The 20,412-nt window shown below is 45.0% G+C and overlaps 1 protein-coding gene across 1 annotated transcript in view; it reads right to left on the minus strand.

The window, feature by feature from the left end:
- LOC124123108 (xylosyltransferase oxt-like) overlaps positions 1–20,157 on the minus strand; it is a 145,276-nt gene extending 125,119 nt beyond the window's left edge. Inside the window, exon 1 of the mRNA XM_048392999.1 lies at positions 19,828–20,157. Within this exon, the coding sequence (XP_048248956.1) occupies positions 19,828–20,157 (330 nt within the window). The remainder of the gene's footprint in view (positions 1–19,827) is intronic.
- Positions 20,158–20,412: the final 255 nt, after the last annotated feature.

Below are 20,412 nucleotides of genomic sequence, written 5' to 3' on the forward strand. Positions count from 1 at the left end.
ATTAAAATTGTACATGAATTTTGGGAGAGGTGTTACCTCACGATATAACGAGGGACCATTACATGTTAAACATGTTCTTGTCACTTTGCTGTAAGTCCAATTTTAAGAGCTTTTTCAGAAAAATGAACAAGCCAGCTGGTAGATGCAAATAGACTTCACGGGCAGTGGATACCACAAAATACAACTTCCCCTGAACTTTCCCCTGGCTGCTCCTGTCAAGCCTGTGAGCAGGGAGATGTAAAGACAGTTTGAATATTCCCACTTCCATCTTCCCCAACAAAGACAGCTGAATGAATCATGATGGCTCCTAGCTTTCCAAGCCTGTGTTTGTGCTAATCTTCACCAACAGGTAGGCGGATGAGGACACAGGAGTGAGTGAGTGAGTGAGTATTGTCTTGCGTTGCTTTCAGCAATATTCCAGCAATATCACCAGAAATGGGCTACACACATTGTACCAAAGTTCAGGACGAACCTGGGTCTTGAGCGAGCTGAGCGAACACTTTAACCACTAGTGATCTTCTTGAGGACACAGGAGGGATGACAATGGCTGATTGTAGCTACCTGTATTGTTCAACAGCAATCAATAAAGAGAAAACAACATGACAACCCGTCGTGTCAACTCATCTGGACATCCCATATCAACTCATAACATACAAAGATATCCCAAGCACTGAAAACCTATAAAGTCACCCAATCATGACATATCAGTATTTGTTTGTATGTGATTGAATTCATTTCATTGTCCCCCGACTTCCCGCTGCAGCCTAGCTCCACCAGAGCGGCATCGGGTCGATGAACACAGAGATCCTTGTACAGACACTTTCTGTACAGATCTGCTTGAAATGTACGTAAAGCAATGCTGAATGATTAATGGACTTTTGACACCACAATAAACTTTCTCCTTTGATAATCGGTTCAATAATTCACTTGCGACCTGCTAGATCCCAGTTCACACATGGCTGCCCAGATGCAGAATGGTTGATCTTCCATGTTCCCTGCAGTCTGGCAGGTTTCATCAAGCCAACACGGAACTGAGACCGGTTTCATCAAGCCAACACGGATCTGAGACAGGTTTCATCAAGCCAACATGGATCTGAGACAGGTTTCATCAAGCCAACACGGAACTGAGACAGGTTTCATCAAGCCAACACGGATCTGAGACAGGTTTCACCAAGCCAAACTCGGATCTGAGACAGGTTTCATCAAGCCAACACGGATCTGAGACAGGTTTCATCAGGCCAACACGGATCTGAGACAGATTTCATCAAGCCAACACGGATCTGAGACAGGTTTCATCAAGCCAACACGGATCTGAGACAGGTTTCATCAAGCCAACACGGATCTGAGACAGGTTTCATCAAGCCAACACGGATCTGAGACAGGTTTCATCAAGCCAACACGGATCTGAGACAGGTTTCATCAAGCCAACACGGATCTGGGACAAGTTTCATCAAGCCAACACAGATCTGAGACAGGTTTCATCAAGCCAACACGGAACTGAGACAGGTTTCATCAAGCCAACACGGATCTGAGACAGGTTTCATCAAGCCAACACGGATAGAAGACAGGTTTCATCAAGCCAACACGGATCTGAGACAGGTTTCATCAAGCCAACACGGATCTGAGACAGGTTTCATCAAGCCAACACAGATCTGAGACAGGTTTCATCAAGCCAACACGGATAGAAGACAGGTTTCATCAAGCCAACACAGATCTGAGATAGATTTCATCAAGCCAACACAGAACTGAGACAGGTTTCATCAAGCCAACACGGATCTGAGACAGGTTTCATCAAGCCAACACGGATCTGAGACAGGTTTCATCAAGCCAACACGGATCTGGGACAAGTTTCATCAAGCCAACACGGAACTGAGACAGGTTTCATCAAGCCAACACGGATCTGAGACAGGTTTCATCAAGCCAACACAGATCTGAGACAGGTTTCATATGAATGACTTGCTACAAAACACTCTCCCAATCAGAAGTACTCCCATACTTTTTGTGTTACATCGAAAACTTCTCATTGTACAGTAGACATTGTACAGTAGACATTATACAGTAGACATTGTACAGTAGTCATTGTACAGTAGACATTATACAGTAGACATTGTACAGTGGACATTGTACAGTGCACATTGTACAGTAGACATTGTACAGTAGACATTGTACAGTAGTCATTGTACAGTAGTCATTGTACAGTAGACATTGTACAGTGGACATTATACAGTAGATATTGTACAGTAGACATTGTACAGTGGACATTGTACAGTGCACATTGTACAGAAGACAATGTACAGTAGACATTGTACAGTAGTCATTGTACAGTGGACATTATACAGTAGACATTGTACAGTAGACATTGTACAGTAGATATTGTACAGAAGACATTGTACTGATTACATTGTACGGTAGATATTGTACAGTAGACATTGTACAGTAGATATTGTACAGAAGACATTGTACAGAAGACATTCTACAGTAGACATTGTACAGTAGACATTGTACAGTAGTCATTGTACAGTAGACATTATACAGTAGACATTGTACAGTGGACATTGTACAGTGCACATTGTACAGTAGACATTGTACAGTAGACATTGTACAGTAGTCATTGTACAGTAGACATTGTACAGTGGACATTATACAGTAGATATTGTACAGTAGACATTGTACAGTGGACATTGTACAGTGCACATTGTACAGAAGACAATGTACAGTAGACATTGTACAGTAGTCATTGTACAGTGGACATTATACAGTAGACATTGTACAGTAGACATTGTACAGTAGATATTGTACAGAAGACATTGTACTGATTACATTGTACGGTAGATATTGTACAGTAGACATTGTACAGTAGATATTGTACAGAAGACATTGTACAGTAGACATTGTACAGAAGACATTCTACAGTAGACATTGTACAGAAGACATTGTACAGTAGACATTGTACAGTAGATATTGTACAGAAGACATTGTATAGCAGACATTGTACAGATGTACAGTAGACATTGTACAGTAGACATTGTAGATAGAAACTGTACAGCACAAGGAATACACCCACACTCTGTCATCCACACACTGTACAAGTTATAGGGGCCACTCTGTCAACCCACACACTGGACAAGTTATAGGGGCCACTCTGTCAACCCACACACTTTACAAGTTATAGGGGCCACTCTGTCAACCCACACACTGTACAAGTTATAGGGGCCACTATGTCAACCCACACACTGTACAAGTTATAGGGGCCACTCTGTTAACCCACACACTGGACAAGTTATAGGGGCCATTGTCAACCCACATACTGGACAAGTTATAGGGGCGCTCTGTCAACCCACGCATTGTACAAGTTATAGGGGCCCTCTGTCAACCCACATACTGTACAAGTCATAGGGGCCACTCTGTCAACCCACATACTGTACAAGTCATAGGGGCCACTCTGTTAACCCACATACTGTACAAGTCATAGGGGCCACTTTGTCCACCCACATACTGTACAAGTCATAGGGGCCACTCTGTTAACCCACATACTGTACAAGTTATAGGGGCCACTCTGTCAACCCACACACTGTACAAGTTATAGGGGCCACTCTGTCAACCCACATACTGTAAAAGTCATAGGGGCCACTCTGTTAACCCACATACTGTACAAGTCATAGGGGCAACTCTGTCAACCTACATACTGTACAAGTCATAGGAGCCACTCTGTTAACCCACATACTGTACAAGTTATAGGGGCCACTCTGTCAACCCACATACTGTACAAGTTATAGGGGCGCTCTGTCAACCCACCCACTGTACAAGTCATAGGGGCCACTCTGTCAACTTACACACTGTACAAGTCATAGGGGCCACTCTGTTAACCCACATACTGTACAAGTTATAGGGGCGCTCTGTTAACCCACACACTGTACAAGTCATAGGGGCCACTCTGTCAACCAACACACTGTACAAGTCATAGGGGCCGCTCTTTTAACCCACACACTGTACAAGTTATAGGGGCGCTCTGTCAACCCACATACTGTACAAGTCATAGGGGCCACTCTGTTAACCCACATACTGTACAAGTCATAGGGGCCACTCTGTCAACCCACATACTGTACAAGTCATAGGGGCCACTCTGTTAACCCACATACTGTACAAGTTATAGGGGCCACTCTGTCAACCCACATACTGTACAAGTCATAGGGGCCACTCTGTCAACCCACATACTGTACAAGTCATAGGGGCCACTCTGTCAACCCACATACTGTACAAGTGATAGGGGCCACTCTGTCAACCCACATACTGTACAAGATATAGGGGCGCTCTGTTAACCCACACACTGTACAAGTCATGGGGCCACTCTGTCAACCAACACACTGTACAAGTCATAGGGGCCACTCTGTTAACCCACACACTGTACAAGTTATAGCGGCGCTCTGTCAACCCACCCACTGTACAAGTCATAGGGGCCACTCTGTCAACTTACACACTGTACAAGTCATTGGGGAGCTCTTTTAACCCACATACTGTATAAGTCATAGGGGCCGTTCTGTCAACCCACATACTGTACAAGTTATAGGGGCTTCTCTGTCAACCCACACACTGTACAGGTTATAGGGGCTTCTCTGTCAACCCACACACTGTATAAGTCATAGGGGAGCTCTTTTAACCCACATACTGTATAAGTCATAGGGGCTGCTCTGTCAACCCACATACTGGACAAGTTATAGGGGCCACTCTGTCAACCCACACACTGTACAAGTTATAGGGGTCGCTCTGTCAACCCACACACTGTACAAGTTATAGGGGCGCTCTGTTAACCCACACACTGTACAAGTTATAGGGGCGCTCTGTCAACCCACACACTGTACAAGTTATAGGGGCCACTCTGTCAACCCACACATTGTACAAGTCATAGGGGCGCTCTGTCAACCCACATACTGTACATGTAATAGGGGCCACTCTGTCAACCCACATACTGTACAAGTCATAGGGGCCACTCTGTTAACCCACATACTGTACAAGTCATAGGGGCCACTCTGTCAACCCACATACTGTACAAGTCATAGGGGCCACTCTGTCAACCCACATACTGTACAAGTCATAGGGGCCACTCTGTCAACCCACATACTGTACAAGTTATAGGGAAGCTCTGTCAACCCACATACTGCACAAGTTATAGGGGCCCCTCTGTCAACCCACACACTGTACAGGTTATAGGGGCTTCTCTGTCAACCCACACACTGTACAAGTCATAGGGGAGCTCATTTAACCCACATACTGTATAAGTCACAGGGGCCACTGTCAACCCACATACTGCACTAGTTATAGGGGCCACTCTGTCAACCTACACACTGTACAGGTTATAGGGGCCTCTCTGTCAACCCACACACTGTACAAGTTATAGGGGCGCTCTGTTAACCCACACACTGTACAAGTTATAGGGGTCGCTCTGTCAACCCACACACTGTACAAGTTATAGGGGTCGCTCTGTCAACCCACACACTGTACAAGTTATAGGGGCGCTCTGTTAACCCACACACTGTACAAGTTATAGGGGCGCTCTGTCAACCCACACACTGTACAAGTTATAGGGGCACTCTGTCAACCCACACACTGTACAAGTTATAGGGGCGCTCTGTTAACCCACACACTGTACAAGTTATAGGGGTCGCTCTGTCAACCCACACACTGTACAAGTTATAGGGGCGCTCTGTTAACCCACACACTGTACAAGTTATAGGGGCGCTCTGTAAACCCACACATTGTACAAGTTATAGGGGCGCTCTGTCAACCCACACATTGTACAAGTTATAGGGGTCGCTCTGTCAACCCACACACTGTACAAGTCATAGGGGCCACTCCATCAACCAACACACTGTACAAGTCATAGGGGCCACTCTGTCAACCCACACACTGTACAAGTCATAGGGGCCACTCTGTCAACCCAAACACTGTACAAGTCATAGGGGCCACTCTGTCAAACCACACACTGTACAAGTTATAGGGGTCGCTCTGTCAACCCACACATTGTACAAGTCATAGGGGCCACTCTGTCAACCCAAACATTGTACAAGTTATAGGGGTCGCTCTGTCAACCCACACACTGTACAAGTTATAGGGGCGCTCTGTCAACCCACCCACTGTACAAGTCATAGGGGCCACTCTGTCAACTTACACACTGTACAAGTCATTGGGGAGCTGTTTTAACCCACATACTGTATAAGTCATAGGGGCCGTTCTGTCAACCCACATACTGTACAAGTTATAGGGGCTTCTCTGTCAACCCACACACTGTACAGGTTATAGGGGCTTCTCTGTCAACCCACACACTGTATAAGTCATAGGGGAGCTCTTTTAACCCACATACTGTATAAGTCATAGGGGCTGCTCTGTCAACCCACATACTGGACAAGTTATAGGGGCCACTCTGTCAACCCACACACTGTACAAGTTATAGGGGTCGCTCTGTCAACCCACACACTGTACAAGTTATAGGGGCGCTCTGTTAACCCACACACTGTACAAGTTATAGGGGCGCTCTGTCAACCCACACACTGTACAAGTTATAGGGGCACTCTGTCAACCCACACACTGTACAAGTTATAGGGGTCGCTCTGTCAACCCACACACTGTACAAGTTATAGGGGCGCTCTGTTAACCCACACACTGTACAAGTTATAGGGGTCGCTCTGTTAACCCACACATTGTACAAGTTATAGGGGCGCTCTGTCAACCCACACATTGTACAAGTTATAGGGGCGCTCTGTCAACCCACACATTGTACAAGTTATAGGGGTCGCTCTGTCAACCCACACACTGTACAAGTCATAGGGGCCACTCCATCAACCAACACACTGTACAAGTCATAGGGGCCACTCTGTCAACCCACACACTGTACAAGTCATAGGGGCCACTCTGTCAAACCATACACTGTACAAGTTATAGGGGTCGCTCTGTCAACCCACACATTGTACAAGTCATAGGGGCCACTCTGTCAACCCACACATTGTACAAGTTATAGGGGTCGCTCTGTCAACCCACACATTGTACAAGTTATAGGGGCGCTCTGTCAACCCACACACTGTACAAGTTATAGGGGACACTCTGTCAACCCACACATTGTACAAGTCATAGGGGCGCTCTGTCAACCCACATACTGTACATGTAATAGGGGCCACTCTGTCAACCCACATACTGTACAAGTCATAGGGGCCACTCTGTTAACCCACATACTGTACAAGTCATAGGGGCCACTCTGTCAACCCACATACTGTACAAGTCATAGGGGCCACTCTGTCAACCCACATACTGTACAAGTCATAGGGGCCACTCTGTCAACCCACATACTGTACAAGTTATAGGGAAGCTCTGTCAACCCACATACTGCACAAGTTATAGGGGCCCCTCTGTCAACCCACACACTGTACAGGTTATAGGGGCTTCTCTGTCAACCCACACACTGTACAAGTCATAGGGGAGCTCATTTAACCCACATACTGTATAAGTCACAGGGGCCACTGTCAACCCACATACTGCACTAGTTATAGGGGCCACTCTGTCAACCTACACACTGTACAGGTTATAGGGGCCTCTCTGTCAACCCACATACTGTACAAGTCATAGGGGCCACTCTGTTAACCCACATACTGTACAAGTTATAGGGGCCGCTCTGTCAACCCACATACTGTACAAGTCATAGGGGCCACTCTGTCAACCCACATACTGTACAAGTCATAGGGGCCACTCTGTCAACCCACACATTGTACAAGTCATAGGGGCCCCTCTGTCAACCCACACACTGTACGAGTCATAGGGGCCACTCTGTCAACCCACATACTGTACAAGTCTTAGGGGCCACTCTGTCAACCAACACACTGTACAAGTTATAGGGGTGCTCTTTTAACCCACATACTGTATAAGTCAAAGGGGCCACTCTGTCAACCCACATACTGTACAAGTCATAGGGGCCCCTCTGTCAACCAACACACTGTACGAGTCATAGGGGCCACTCTGTCAACCCACACAATGTACAAGTCATAGGGGCCTCTCTGTCAACCAACACACTGTACAAGTTATAGGGGCTTCTCTGTCAACCCACACATTAACAAGTTATAGGGGCCGCTCTGTCAACCCACACACTGTACAAGTCATAGTGGCTGCTCTGTCAACCCACACATTGTACAAGTCATAGGGGCCACTCTGTCAACCCACACACTGTACAGGTTATAGGGGCTTCTCTGTCAACCCACACACTGTACAAGTCATAGGGGAGCTCATTTAACCGACATACTGTATAAGTCACAGGGGCCACTCTGTCAACCCACATACTGCACAAGTTATAGGGGCCACTCTGTCAACCCACATACTGTATAAGTCATATGGGCCACTCTGTCAACCCACACATTGTACAAGTCATAGGGGCCGCTCTGTCAACCCACACATTGTACAAGTCATAGGGGCCACTCTGTCAACCCACACATTGTACAAGTTATAGGGGCCGCTCTGTCAACCCACACATTGTACAAGTTATAGGGGCCGCTCTGTCAACCCACACATTAACAAGTTATAGGGGCCGCTCTGTCAACCCACACACTGTACAAGTTTTAGGGGTTGCTCTGTCAACCCACACACTGTATAAGTTATAGGAGCCACTATGTCAACCCACACATTTTACAAGTTTTAGGGGCCACTCTGTCAACCAACACATTGTACAAGTCATAGGGGCCGCTCTGTCAACCCACACATTGTACAAGTCATAGGGGCCGCTCTGTCAACCCACACATTGTACAAGTCATAGGGGCCACTCTGTCAACCCACACATTAACAAGTTATAGGGGCCGCTCTGTCAACCCACACACTGTACAAGTTTTAGGGGTCGCTCTGTCAACCCACACACTGTATAAGTTATAGGAGCCACTCTGTCAACCCACACATTTTACAAGTTTTAGGGGCCACTCTGTCAACCAACACACTGTACAAGTTTTAGGGGCCACTCTGTCAACCCACACACTGTACAAGTTATAGGGGCCACTCTGTCAACCCACACATTTTACAAGTTATAGGGGCCACTCTGTCAACCCACATACTGTACAAGTCATAGGGGCCACTCTGTCAACCCACACACTGTACAAGTCATAGGGGCCACTCTGTCAACCCACACATTGTACAAGTCATAGGGGCCCCTCTGTCAACCCACACACTGTACGAGTCATAGGGGCCACTCTGTCAACCCACATACTGTACAAGTCTTAGGGGCCACTCTGTCAACCAACACACTGTACAAGTTATAGGGGTGCTCTTTTAACCCACATACTGTATAAGTCATAGGGGCCACTCTGTCAACCCACATACTGTACAAGTCATAGGGGCCCCTCTGTCAACCAACACACTGTACGAGTCATAGGGGCCACTCTGTCAACCCACACAATGTACAAGTCATAGGGGCCTCTCTGTCAACCAACACACTGTACAAGTTATAGGGGCTTCTCTGTCAACCCACACATTAACAAGTTATAGGGGCCGCTCTGTCAACCCACACACTGTACAAGTCATAGTGGCTGCTCTGTCAACCCACACATTGTACAAGTCATAGGGGCCACTCTGTCAACCCACACACTGCACAGGTTATAGGGGCTTCTCTGTCAACCCACACACTGTACAAGTCATAGGGGAGCTCATTTAACCGACATACTGTATAAGTCACAGGGGCCACTCTGTCAACCCACATACTGCACAAGTTATAGGGGCCACTCTGTCAACCCACATACTGTATAAGTCATATGGGCCACTCTGTCAACCCACACATTGTACAAGTCATAGGGGCCGCTCTGTCAACCCACACATTGTACAAGTCATAGGGGCCACTCTGTCAACCCACACATTGTACAAGTTATAGGGGCCGCTCTGTCAACCCACACATTGTACAAGTTATAGGGGCCGCTCTGTCAACCCACACATTAACAAGTTATAGGGGCCGCTCTGTCAACCCACACACTGTACAAGTTTTAGGGGTTGCTCTGTCAACCCACACACTGTATAAGTTATAGGAGCCACTATGTCAACCCACACATTTTACAAGTTTTAGGGGCCACTCTGTCAACCAACACATTGTACAAGTCATAGGGGCCGCTCTGTCAACCCACACATTGTACAAGTCATAGGGGCCGCTCTGTCAACCCACACATTGTACAAGTCATAGGGGCCACTCTGTCAACCCACACACTGTACAGGTTATAGGGGCTTCTCTGTCAACCCACACACTGTACAAGTCATAGGGGAGCTCATTTAACCGACATACTGTATAAGTCACAGGGGCCACTCTGTCAACCCACATACTGCACAAGTTATAGGGGCCACTCTGTCAACCCACATACTGTATAAGTCATATGGGCCACTCTGTCAACCCACACATTGTACAAGTCATAGGGGCCGCTCTGTCAACCCACACATTGTACAAGTCATAGGGGCCACTCTGTCAACCCACACATTGTACAAGTTATAGGGGCCGCTCTGTCAACCCACACATTGTACAAGTTATAGGGGCCGCTCTGTCAACCCACACATTAACAAGTTATAGGGGCCGCTCTGTCAACCCACACACTGTACAAGTTTTAGGGGTTGCTCTGTCAACCCACACACTGTATAAGTTATAGGAGCCACTATGTCAACCCACACATTTTACAAGTTTTAGGGGCCACTCTGTCAACCAACACATTGTACAAGTCATAGGGGCCGCTCTGTCAACCCACACATTGTACAAGTCATAGGGGCCGCTCTGTCAACCCACACATTGTACAAGTCATAGGGGCCACTCTGTCAACCCACACATTAACAAGTTATAGGGGCCGCTCTGTCAACCCACACACTGTACAAGTTTTAGGGGTCGCTCTGTCAACCCACACACTGTATAAGTTATAGGAGCCACTCTGTCAACCCACACATTTTACAAGTTTTAGGGGCCACTCTGTCAACCAACACACTGTACAAGTTTTAGGGGCCACTCTGTCAACCCACACACTGTACAAGTTATAGGGGCCACTCTGTCAACCCACACATTTTACAAGTTATAGGGGCCACTCTGTCAACCCACATACTGTACAAGTCATAGGGGCCACTCTGTCAACCCACACACTGTACAAGTCATAGGGGCCACTCTGTCAACCCACACATTGTACAAGTCATAGGGGCCCCTCTGTCAACCCACACACTGTACGAGTCATAGGGGCCACTCTGTCAACCCACATACTGTACAAGTCTTAGGGGCCACTCTGTCAACCAACACACTGTACAAGTTATAGGGGTGCTCTTTTAACCCACATACTGTATAAGTCATAGGGGCCACTCTGTCAACCCACATACTGTACAAGTCATAGGGGCCCCTCTGTCAACCAACACACTGTACGAGTCATAGGGGCCACTCTGTCAACCCACACAATGTACAAGTCATAGGGGCCTCTCTGTCAACCAACACACTGTACAAGTTATAGGGGCTTCTCTGTCAACCCACACATTAACAAGTTATAGGGGCCGCTCTGTCAACCCACACACTGTACAAGTCATAGTGGCTGCTCTGTCAACCCACACATTGTACAAGTCATAGGGGCCACTCTGTCAACCCACACACTGCACAGGTTATAGGGGCTTCTCTGTCAACCCACACACTGTACAAGTCATAGGGGAGCTCATTTAACCGACATACTGTATAAGTCACAGGGGCCACTCTGTCAACCCACATACTGCACAAGTTATAGGGGCCACTCTGTCAACCCACATACTGTATAAGTCATATGGGCCACTCTGTCAACCCACACATTGTACAAGTCATAGGGGCCGCTCTGTCAACCCACATACTGCACAAGTTATAGGGGCCACTCTGTCAACCCACATACTGTATAAGTCATATGGGCCACTCTGTCAACCCACACATTGTACAAGTCATAGGGGCCGCTCTGTCAACCCACACATTGTACAAGTCATAGGGGCCACTCTGTCAACCCACACATTGTACAAGTTATAGGGGCCGCTCTGTCAACCCACACATTGTACAAGTTATAGGGGCCGCTCTGTCAACCCACACATTAACAAGTTATAGGGGCCGCTCTGTCAACCCACACACTGTACAAGTTTTAGGGGTTGCTCTGTCAACCCACACACTGTATAAGTTATAGGAGCCACTATGTCAACCCACACATTTTACAAGTTTTAGGGGCCACTCTGTCAACCAACACATTGTACAAGTCATAGGGGCCGCTCTGTCAACCCACACATTGTACAAGTCATAGGGGCCGCTCTGTCAACCCACACATTGTACAAGTCATAGGGGCCACTCTGTCAACCCACACATTAACAAGTTATAGGGGCCGCTCTGTCAACCCACACACTGTACAAGTTTTAGGGGTCGCTCTGTCAACCCACACACTGTATAAGTTATAGGAGCCACTCTGTCAACCCACACATTTTACAAGTTTTAGGGGCCACTCTGTCAACCAACACACTGTACAAGTTTTAGGGGCCACTCTGTCAACCCACACACTGTACAAGTTATAGGGGCCACTCTGTCAACCCACACATTTTACAAGTTATAGGGGCCACTCTGTCAACCCACACATTTTACAAGTTATAGGGGCCGCTCTGTCAACCCACACTCTGTACAAGTTTTAGGGGTCGCTCTGTCAACCCACACACTGCACAAGTTATAGGGGCCACTCTGTCAACCCACACATTTTACAAGTTATAGGGGCCGCTCTGTCAACCCACACACTGTACAAAGAACACCATTATGTCTGTGAACATAGTATTATATTATTCCATCAATATCACGGTAGGGGGACACTAGATATGGGCTTCACATTGTACCCATGAGAGGAATCGAACCCGGGTCTTCAGCGTGACAAGCAAACACTTAACCACAAGGCTTTGCCACCACCCAAGAACACCTTTAAACACTAGACACATGAGAAGCCCGGTGTCAACTAACACATGATTCTCAGATGCACTCAATGAGGTTACCCAGTGTCATTTAACATGCTCTGCACAACAGTGATTAATTCTGGTCTGTTCTGGCTTCTGACAGTAAAATATTAACATGTATTGTGCGTGATTGAATGTGGATTATGCATGCTCATAAGATTCACACAAAGTGCAGTTTTCACTTTCAAAGCTGTTGCTAGAGGCTTCAGGGGCTTACCAATGGGATCTGTGACAGTGGCACATAGCAAGCCTAATCTCTCATTGTTCCTCTAATCAATTGGTATGGAAGAGTTGATACTAAATTAATCACACTGACTTTTTTTAACCTGAAGCAGCAAAATGACAGATCAAAATCTGGATCATTCTGACTTGTTTCCAACAGAGACCTGTAAGGAAGGACGACAGTGGTTGTTGGTTGATTGACAGTCTGTAGTCAACATCATCTCCAGCATAGGTGAGGGGACATGGGGTTTAATGTGGCATTCAAGAGTACTGCACTTATATAGCGACATGCATGCATGCGTGCGTGCGTATAGAGCTTGAACAAGTCTGGACCAATGTTGATGTTATAGTGCTAGCCCACTGAGATAACATGACTACGCAACTCAGACTCCAAGTCGACCAGTCCTTGTGTAGCCCCTTAATGCTGAGGGCCAAGCAGGGTAACAACAACCATCTTTTAACATCTTTTGGTATGACGCTTTATCCACTGGACCACGGAGGCGGTCTCATCTGCAGCACAGGGTTGTAATGGCTGTGCTGTGCTACCTGATGCCGCCCTGTAAACAAACGACTCTGGACCAGACAATCCAGTGATGGATATTGTGTGCAATGATCCATACCATCGGGGCACACTGACTCTCAATCAACAAGTGTGACACTTGACTCCCCACTTGTGAGAAACATGGGTTGCTGGGGAGCCACTCTAAGCAAGCATGAGGAGCGTATAGTAACCATCAATGAGTAAGTCTCAACCAATCTCAACTCCTCTACAAGGACTGTAACATTCAGAACATTAAGATTTCATTCTTGCGATTCTGATACTGGCAGTGGTTGCTAAAATTAAGGTGACCCCATCTGTGTCAAGAACATTTGAATCACATCACTGCTGTGAACAAAGTAAGGCAACCGACTCAATGAATTCATTTCCGCTGTTTACAAAGTAAGGCAACACACTCAATGAATTCAGTTCCGCTGTTAACAAAATAAGGCAACACACTCAATGAATTCAGTTCCGCTGTTAACAAAGTAAGGCAACACACTCAATGAATTCAGTTCCGCTGTTAACAAAGTAAGGCAACACACTCAATGAATTCAGTTCCGCTGTTAACAAAGTAAGGCAACACACTCAATGAATTCAGTTCCGCTGTTAACAAAGTAAGGCAACACACTCAATGAATTCAGTTCCGCTGTTAACAAAGTAAGGCAACACACTCAATGAATTCAGTTCCGCTGTTAACAAAGTAAGGCAACACACTCAATGAATTCAGTTCCGCTGTTAACAAAGTAAGGCAACACACTCAATGAATTCAGTTCCGCTGTTTACAAAGTCGGGCAAAACACTCAATGAATTCAGTTCCGCTGTTAACAAAATAAGGCAACACACTCAATGAATTCATTTCCGCTGTTAACAAAGTAAGGCAACACACTCAATGAATTCAGTTCCGCTGTTAACAAAGTAAGGCAACACACTCAATGAATTCAGTTCCGCTGTTAACAAAGTAAGGCAACACACTCAATGAATTCAGTTCCGCTGTTAACAAAGTAAGGCAACACACTCAATGAATTCAGTTCCGCTGTTAACAAAGTAAGGCAACCGACTCAATGAATTCAGTTCCGCTGTTTACAAAGTCGGGCAAAACACTCAATGAATTCAGTTCCGCTGTTAACAAAATAAGGCAACACACTCAATGAATTCATTTCCGCTGTTAACAAAGTAAGGCAACACACTCAATGAATTCATTTCCGCTGTTTACAAAGTAAGGCAACACACTCAATGAATTAATTTCCGCTGTTTACAAAGTAAGGCAACACACTCAATGAATTCATTTCCGCTGTTTACAAAGTAAGGCAACCGACCTAATGAATTCATTTCTGCTGTTAACAAAGTAAGGCAACCGACTCAATGAATTCATTTCTGCTGTTTACAAAGTAAGGCAACCGACCTAATGAATTCATTTCTGCTGTTAACAAAGTAAGGCAACCGACTCAATGAATTCATTTCTGCTGTTAACAAAGTAGGGCAACCGACCTAATGAATTCATTTCTGCTGTTTACAAAGTAAGGCAACACATTCAATGGATTCATCACCACTGTGAACAATGTAAGGCAACCTGCTTGATTAATCCATCGCCTGTGCTAACTTTTTTCGAACACTGTTAGTTAGACAAACCACCATGTTTCTTTTATAAGAAACCACAGCTAAAATCAGTAGGTTAACACTGAAATACTAAATAGGTTTGCACTATCGGATATGATGACTCATCTCCCTGCATGATATGATGTCAAGATAACATTTAAGTCAAGTTTACACCTCTGTCATGTTTACACCTCTGTCAAGTTTACACCTCTGTCAAGTTTACACCCCTGTCAAGTTTACACCCGTCAAGTTTACACCCCTGTCAAATTTATATCCCTGTAAAGTTTACATCCGTGTCAAGTTTACATCCCTGTAAAGTTTACACCTCTGTCAAGTTTACACCCCTGTCAAATTTACATCCCTGTAAAGTTTACATCCCTGTCAAGTTTACATCTCTGTCAAGTTTACACCTCTGTCAAGTTTACATCCCTGTAAAGTTTACACCTCTGTCAAGTTTACACCTCTGTCAAGTTTACATCTCTCTCATGTTTACACCTCTGTCAAGTTTACACCCCTGTCAAGTTTACACCCCTTTCAAGTTTACATCCCTGTCAAGTTTACATCACTGTCAAGTGTACACCTCTGTCAAGTTTACACCTCTGTTAAGTTTACACCTCTGTCAAGTTTACACCCCTGTCAAGTTTACACCTCTGTCAAGTTTACATCTCTGTCAAGTTTACACCCCTGTCAAGTTTACACACCTCTGTCAAGTTTACATCTCTGTCAAGTTTACACCTCTGTCAAGTTAACACCTCTGTCATGTAAACAACTGTCATGTTTACACCTCTGTCATGTTGACACCTGTCAAGTTTACACCTCTGTCATGTTTACATCTCGGTCATGTTTACACCCCTGTAAAGTTTACACCCCTGTCAAGATTACACCTCTGTCATGTTTACACCTCTGTCAAGTGTACACCTTTGTCAAGTGTACACCTCTGTCAAGTTTACACCTCTGTCAAGTGTACACCTCTGTCAAGTGTACACCTCTGTCAAGTGTACACCTATGTCATGTTTACACCTCTGTCAAGTGTACACCCCTGTCAAGTGAACACCTCTGTCAAGTGTACACCTCTGTCAAGTGTACACCCCTGTCAAGTTTACACCTCTGTCATGTTTACACCTCTGTCATGTTTACACCTCTGTCAAGTGTACACCTCTGTCAAGTTTACACCTCTGTCATGTTTACACCTCTGTCATGTTTACACCTCTGTCAAGTTTACACCTCTGTCATGTTTACACCTCTGTCATGTTTACACCTGTCAAGTTTACACCTCTGTCATGTTTACACCTCTGTCAAGTTTACACCTCTGTCATGTTTACACCTCTGTCAAGTTTACACCCCTGTCAAGTGTACACCTCTGTCAAGTGTACACCCCTGTCAAGTTTACATCTCTGTCAAGTTTACACCTCTGTCAAGTGTACACCTATGTCAAGTTTACACCTCAGTCAAATTTACACCTCTGTCAAGTTTACATCCCTGTAAAGTTTACACCTCTGTCATGTTTACACCTCTGTCAAGTTTACATCTCTGTGAAGTTTACACCTCTGTCAAGTTTACACCTCTGTCAAGTGTACACCCCTGTCAAGTGTACACCTCTGTCAAATTTACATCTCTGTCAAGTTTACACCTCTGTCAAGTTTACACCTCTGTCATGTTTACACCTCTGTCAAGTGTACACCCCTGTCAAGTGTACACCTCTGTCAAGTTTACACCTCTGTCAAGTTTACACCCCTGTCAAGTTTACACCCGTCAAGTTTACACCCCTGTCAAATTTATATCCCTGTAAAGTTTACATCCGCGTCAAGTTTACATCCCTGTAAAGTTTACACCTCTGTCAAGTTTACACCCCTGTCAAATTTACATCCCTGTAAAGTTTACATCCCTGTCAAGTTTACATCTCTGTCAAGTTTACACCTCTGTCAAGTTTACATCCCTGTAAAGTTTACACCTCTGTCAAGTTTACACCTCTGTCAAGTTTACATCTCTCTCATGTTTACACCTCTGTCAAGTTTACACCCCTGTCAAGTTTACACCCCTGTCAAGTGTACACCTCTGTCAAGTTTACACCTCTGTCAAGTTTACACCTCTGTCATGTTTACACCTCTGTCAAGTGTACACCTCTGTCAAGTTTACATCCCTGTCATGTTTACACCTCTGTCAAGTTTACACCTCTGTCAAGTTTACACCTCTGTCAAGTTTACATCTCTGTCAAGTTTACACCTCTGTCAAGTTTACACCTCTGTAAAGTTTACATCCCTGTAAAGTTTACACCTCTGTCAAGTTTACATCCCTGTCATGTTTACACCCCTGTCAAGTTTACATCCCTGTCATGTTTACATCCCTGTCGATTTTACACCTCTGTCAAGTTTACACCTCTGTCAAGTTTACACCTCTGTCAAGTTTACATCTCTGTCAAGTTTACACCTCTGTCAAGTTTACATCCCTGTCATGTTTACACCTCTGTCAAGTTTACACCTCTGTCAAGTTTACATCCCTGTCAAGTTTACATCTGTCATGTTTACATCTGTCAAGTTTACATCCCTGTCAAGTTTACAACTGTCATGTTTACATCTGTCAAGTTTACATCCCTGTCAAGTTTACACCTCTGTCAAGTTTACATCCCTGTCATGTTTACACCTCTGTCAAGTTTACATCCCTGTCAAGTTTACACCTCTGTCAAGTTTACATCCCTGTCATGTTTACACCTCTGTCAAGTTTACACCTCTGTCAAGTTTACACCTCTGTCAAGTTTACATCTCTGTCAAGTTTACACCTCTGTCAAGTTTACACCTCTGTAAAAATTACATCCCTGTAAAGTTTACACCCCTGTCAAGTTTACATCCCTGTCATGTTTACATCCCTGTCGAGTTTACACCTCTGTCAAGTTTACACCTCTGTCATGTTTACATCTCTGTCAAGTTTACACCTCTGTCAAGTTTACACCTCTGTCAAGTTTACATCTCTGTCAAGTTTACATCCCTGTTATGTTTACACCTCTGTCAAATTTATACCTCTGTCAAGTTTACAACTTTGTCTCACATGTTACATTGAAGCAAATATGGAATAATTATGGTGCTTATGTAAACTTGGGAAGCACATCCACTTAACACCTCACAATACATCACTGCTGTGACTGTTAACACCAGCTGGAATACAGCCTGAATCTGGCCTCAATCATGGGTCGGTGGTCTAACATAAAGATGTACTTTAAACACATACATAACTAAATAGCACCTTTAAAATGTCTTTCTACGACAACTGCGACTCAACCAGTTTATAAAGACGTACAATGCAGAACTGAACCTAATGAAGCCTGGCACCATGAGAAAACCAGGGGCTCTAAATAATTTTAATGGTGACACATTACTTAGTTACCATGGCAACATGTCCTGTCAAAAAGAAATGGTACATTAATAATTCAAGACTGTCTATGAATAGCAGACAACCAATCTTTCCATATAAACAGTAGAGTTACTACAAAGTTGCAACATTTCAACAACATGCAACAAGTATTCATAACAAACAACAATGTTGTAAAAAATAGTCCAGGTGATTGTTTGAACAGTTCACTACCATGCAACAAAGTTGATTGTTTTAACACTGTTGCACTCGATGGGGATATATGTGAGTATTGCACATTAAATTAATAATGCCCAACTCACTGTCAAGCTATAATCCACAAAATACCAGCAGCGCCAGATAAACTCCTACATAAGCTGCGCTACTTGTAGATACGGGGTAGAACAGCTCTTCAGTAACCCATGCTTGGTTGCTACTTGTAGATACGGGGTAGAACAGCTCTTCAGCAATCCATGCTTGGGTGCTACTTGTAGATACGGGGTAGAACAGCTCTTCAGCAACTCATGGTCGCCGTAAAAGGAAACCATGCCTGTCGTAAGATGTGACTAACGGATCGGGTGGTCAGGCTCACTGACTTGATTGATGCATGTCACCATATCCCAATTGCGTGGATCAATGCTCATGATGTCAGTCACTGGATTGTCTGGTCCAGACTTGATTATTTACAGACCGGCGTCATAGAGCTGGAAAATTGCTGAGTGCAGCGTTAAATAACAAACAAACAAAACTTGTAGATACAGGATAGTCTGACTCCACAAGTTTCCCCGTATACACAACAGAGGGCCATTTGTTCTCATCACAATATGTACAATGATAAATTGAATTATTGTCAACGAACAAAGTTCAGACAAGCTCGAGTTCACAAGGATAGGAGGAGATCTGTTTTCACCTCCACGGTATTTTCCTACATCAAACTTTTCTTCTCAAATCTGGTCTGCATTGTACACGCTCCCCCAGACTGGGACATTTCCTTTTGATATGTGCCCCCAACGTAGCGTTATAACGAGGTGTTTTTCCGATCATATCGAGACCAGCTGTTTAACATTCTACCTTGAATCTCCTGTGTGTGCGCCTAACTGCCAACTTAGAGTACATGGATATACTAATGCATTTATTTTAAAACATGCACGATTTATGACACTTACCGGTTGTTTTCCATGTGAATCTGCTTGTGAATCTTGACGGATGTCAAACGAAAGTTTTCGTGGTGGTCGGTCCCCGGGATCACTTCTATCGAATTGGTCGGCATCTTTGATGTTAATGCTGCTGTAAAAACTGTAACCGAGAAACAGTTGAAGTCCTAACATGAGAATCGCGATGTAGAAGAAGAATTGATACCTCACACACAGCCTCCGCGACGAGGCAATCCTGGAAGCGGCCATCACTCTGCGGAGCCGCTTCTCTAACTCCACGCCAGGAGAGCTTGGCACGGGAGATAACTTGTACTGTCTCCTAGCAGACGACGCAGCGTTCATCGCTCAGCTGTTGGTGGAATCGATCGATGTTCAGCGTTCGCTGCAAGCGCCCACTCCATGATAGCGCACGGAGACACATGCTTGTGGTACCGCGTCACTTTAATACAGGTACATAGCTTGACTACTACGCCAACTAGGAATAGTGTGGGTCAGGCCCACGAATAAGTCACGATAGCTCGTGCTACTTAAGGAAATTGATCCTATGTGAAATATGAAGGTAATTGCAGTTTGTAATAATGTCATAAAATGGCATAC

This window comes from Haliotis rufescens, unplaced genomic scaffold, assembly GCF_023055435.1.
Source record: "Haliotis rufescens isolate VD_foot unplaced genomic scaffold, xgHalRufe1.0.p SCAF_11, whole genome shotgun sequence".
Lineage (NCBI taxonomy): Eukaryota > Metazoa > Mollusca > Gastropoda > Lepetellida > Haliotidae > Haliotis > Haliotis rufescens.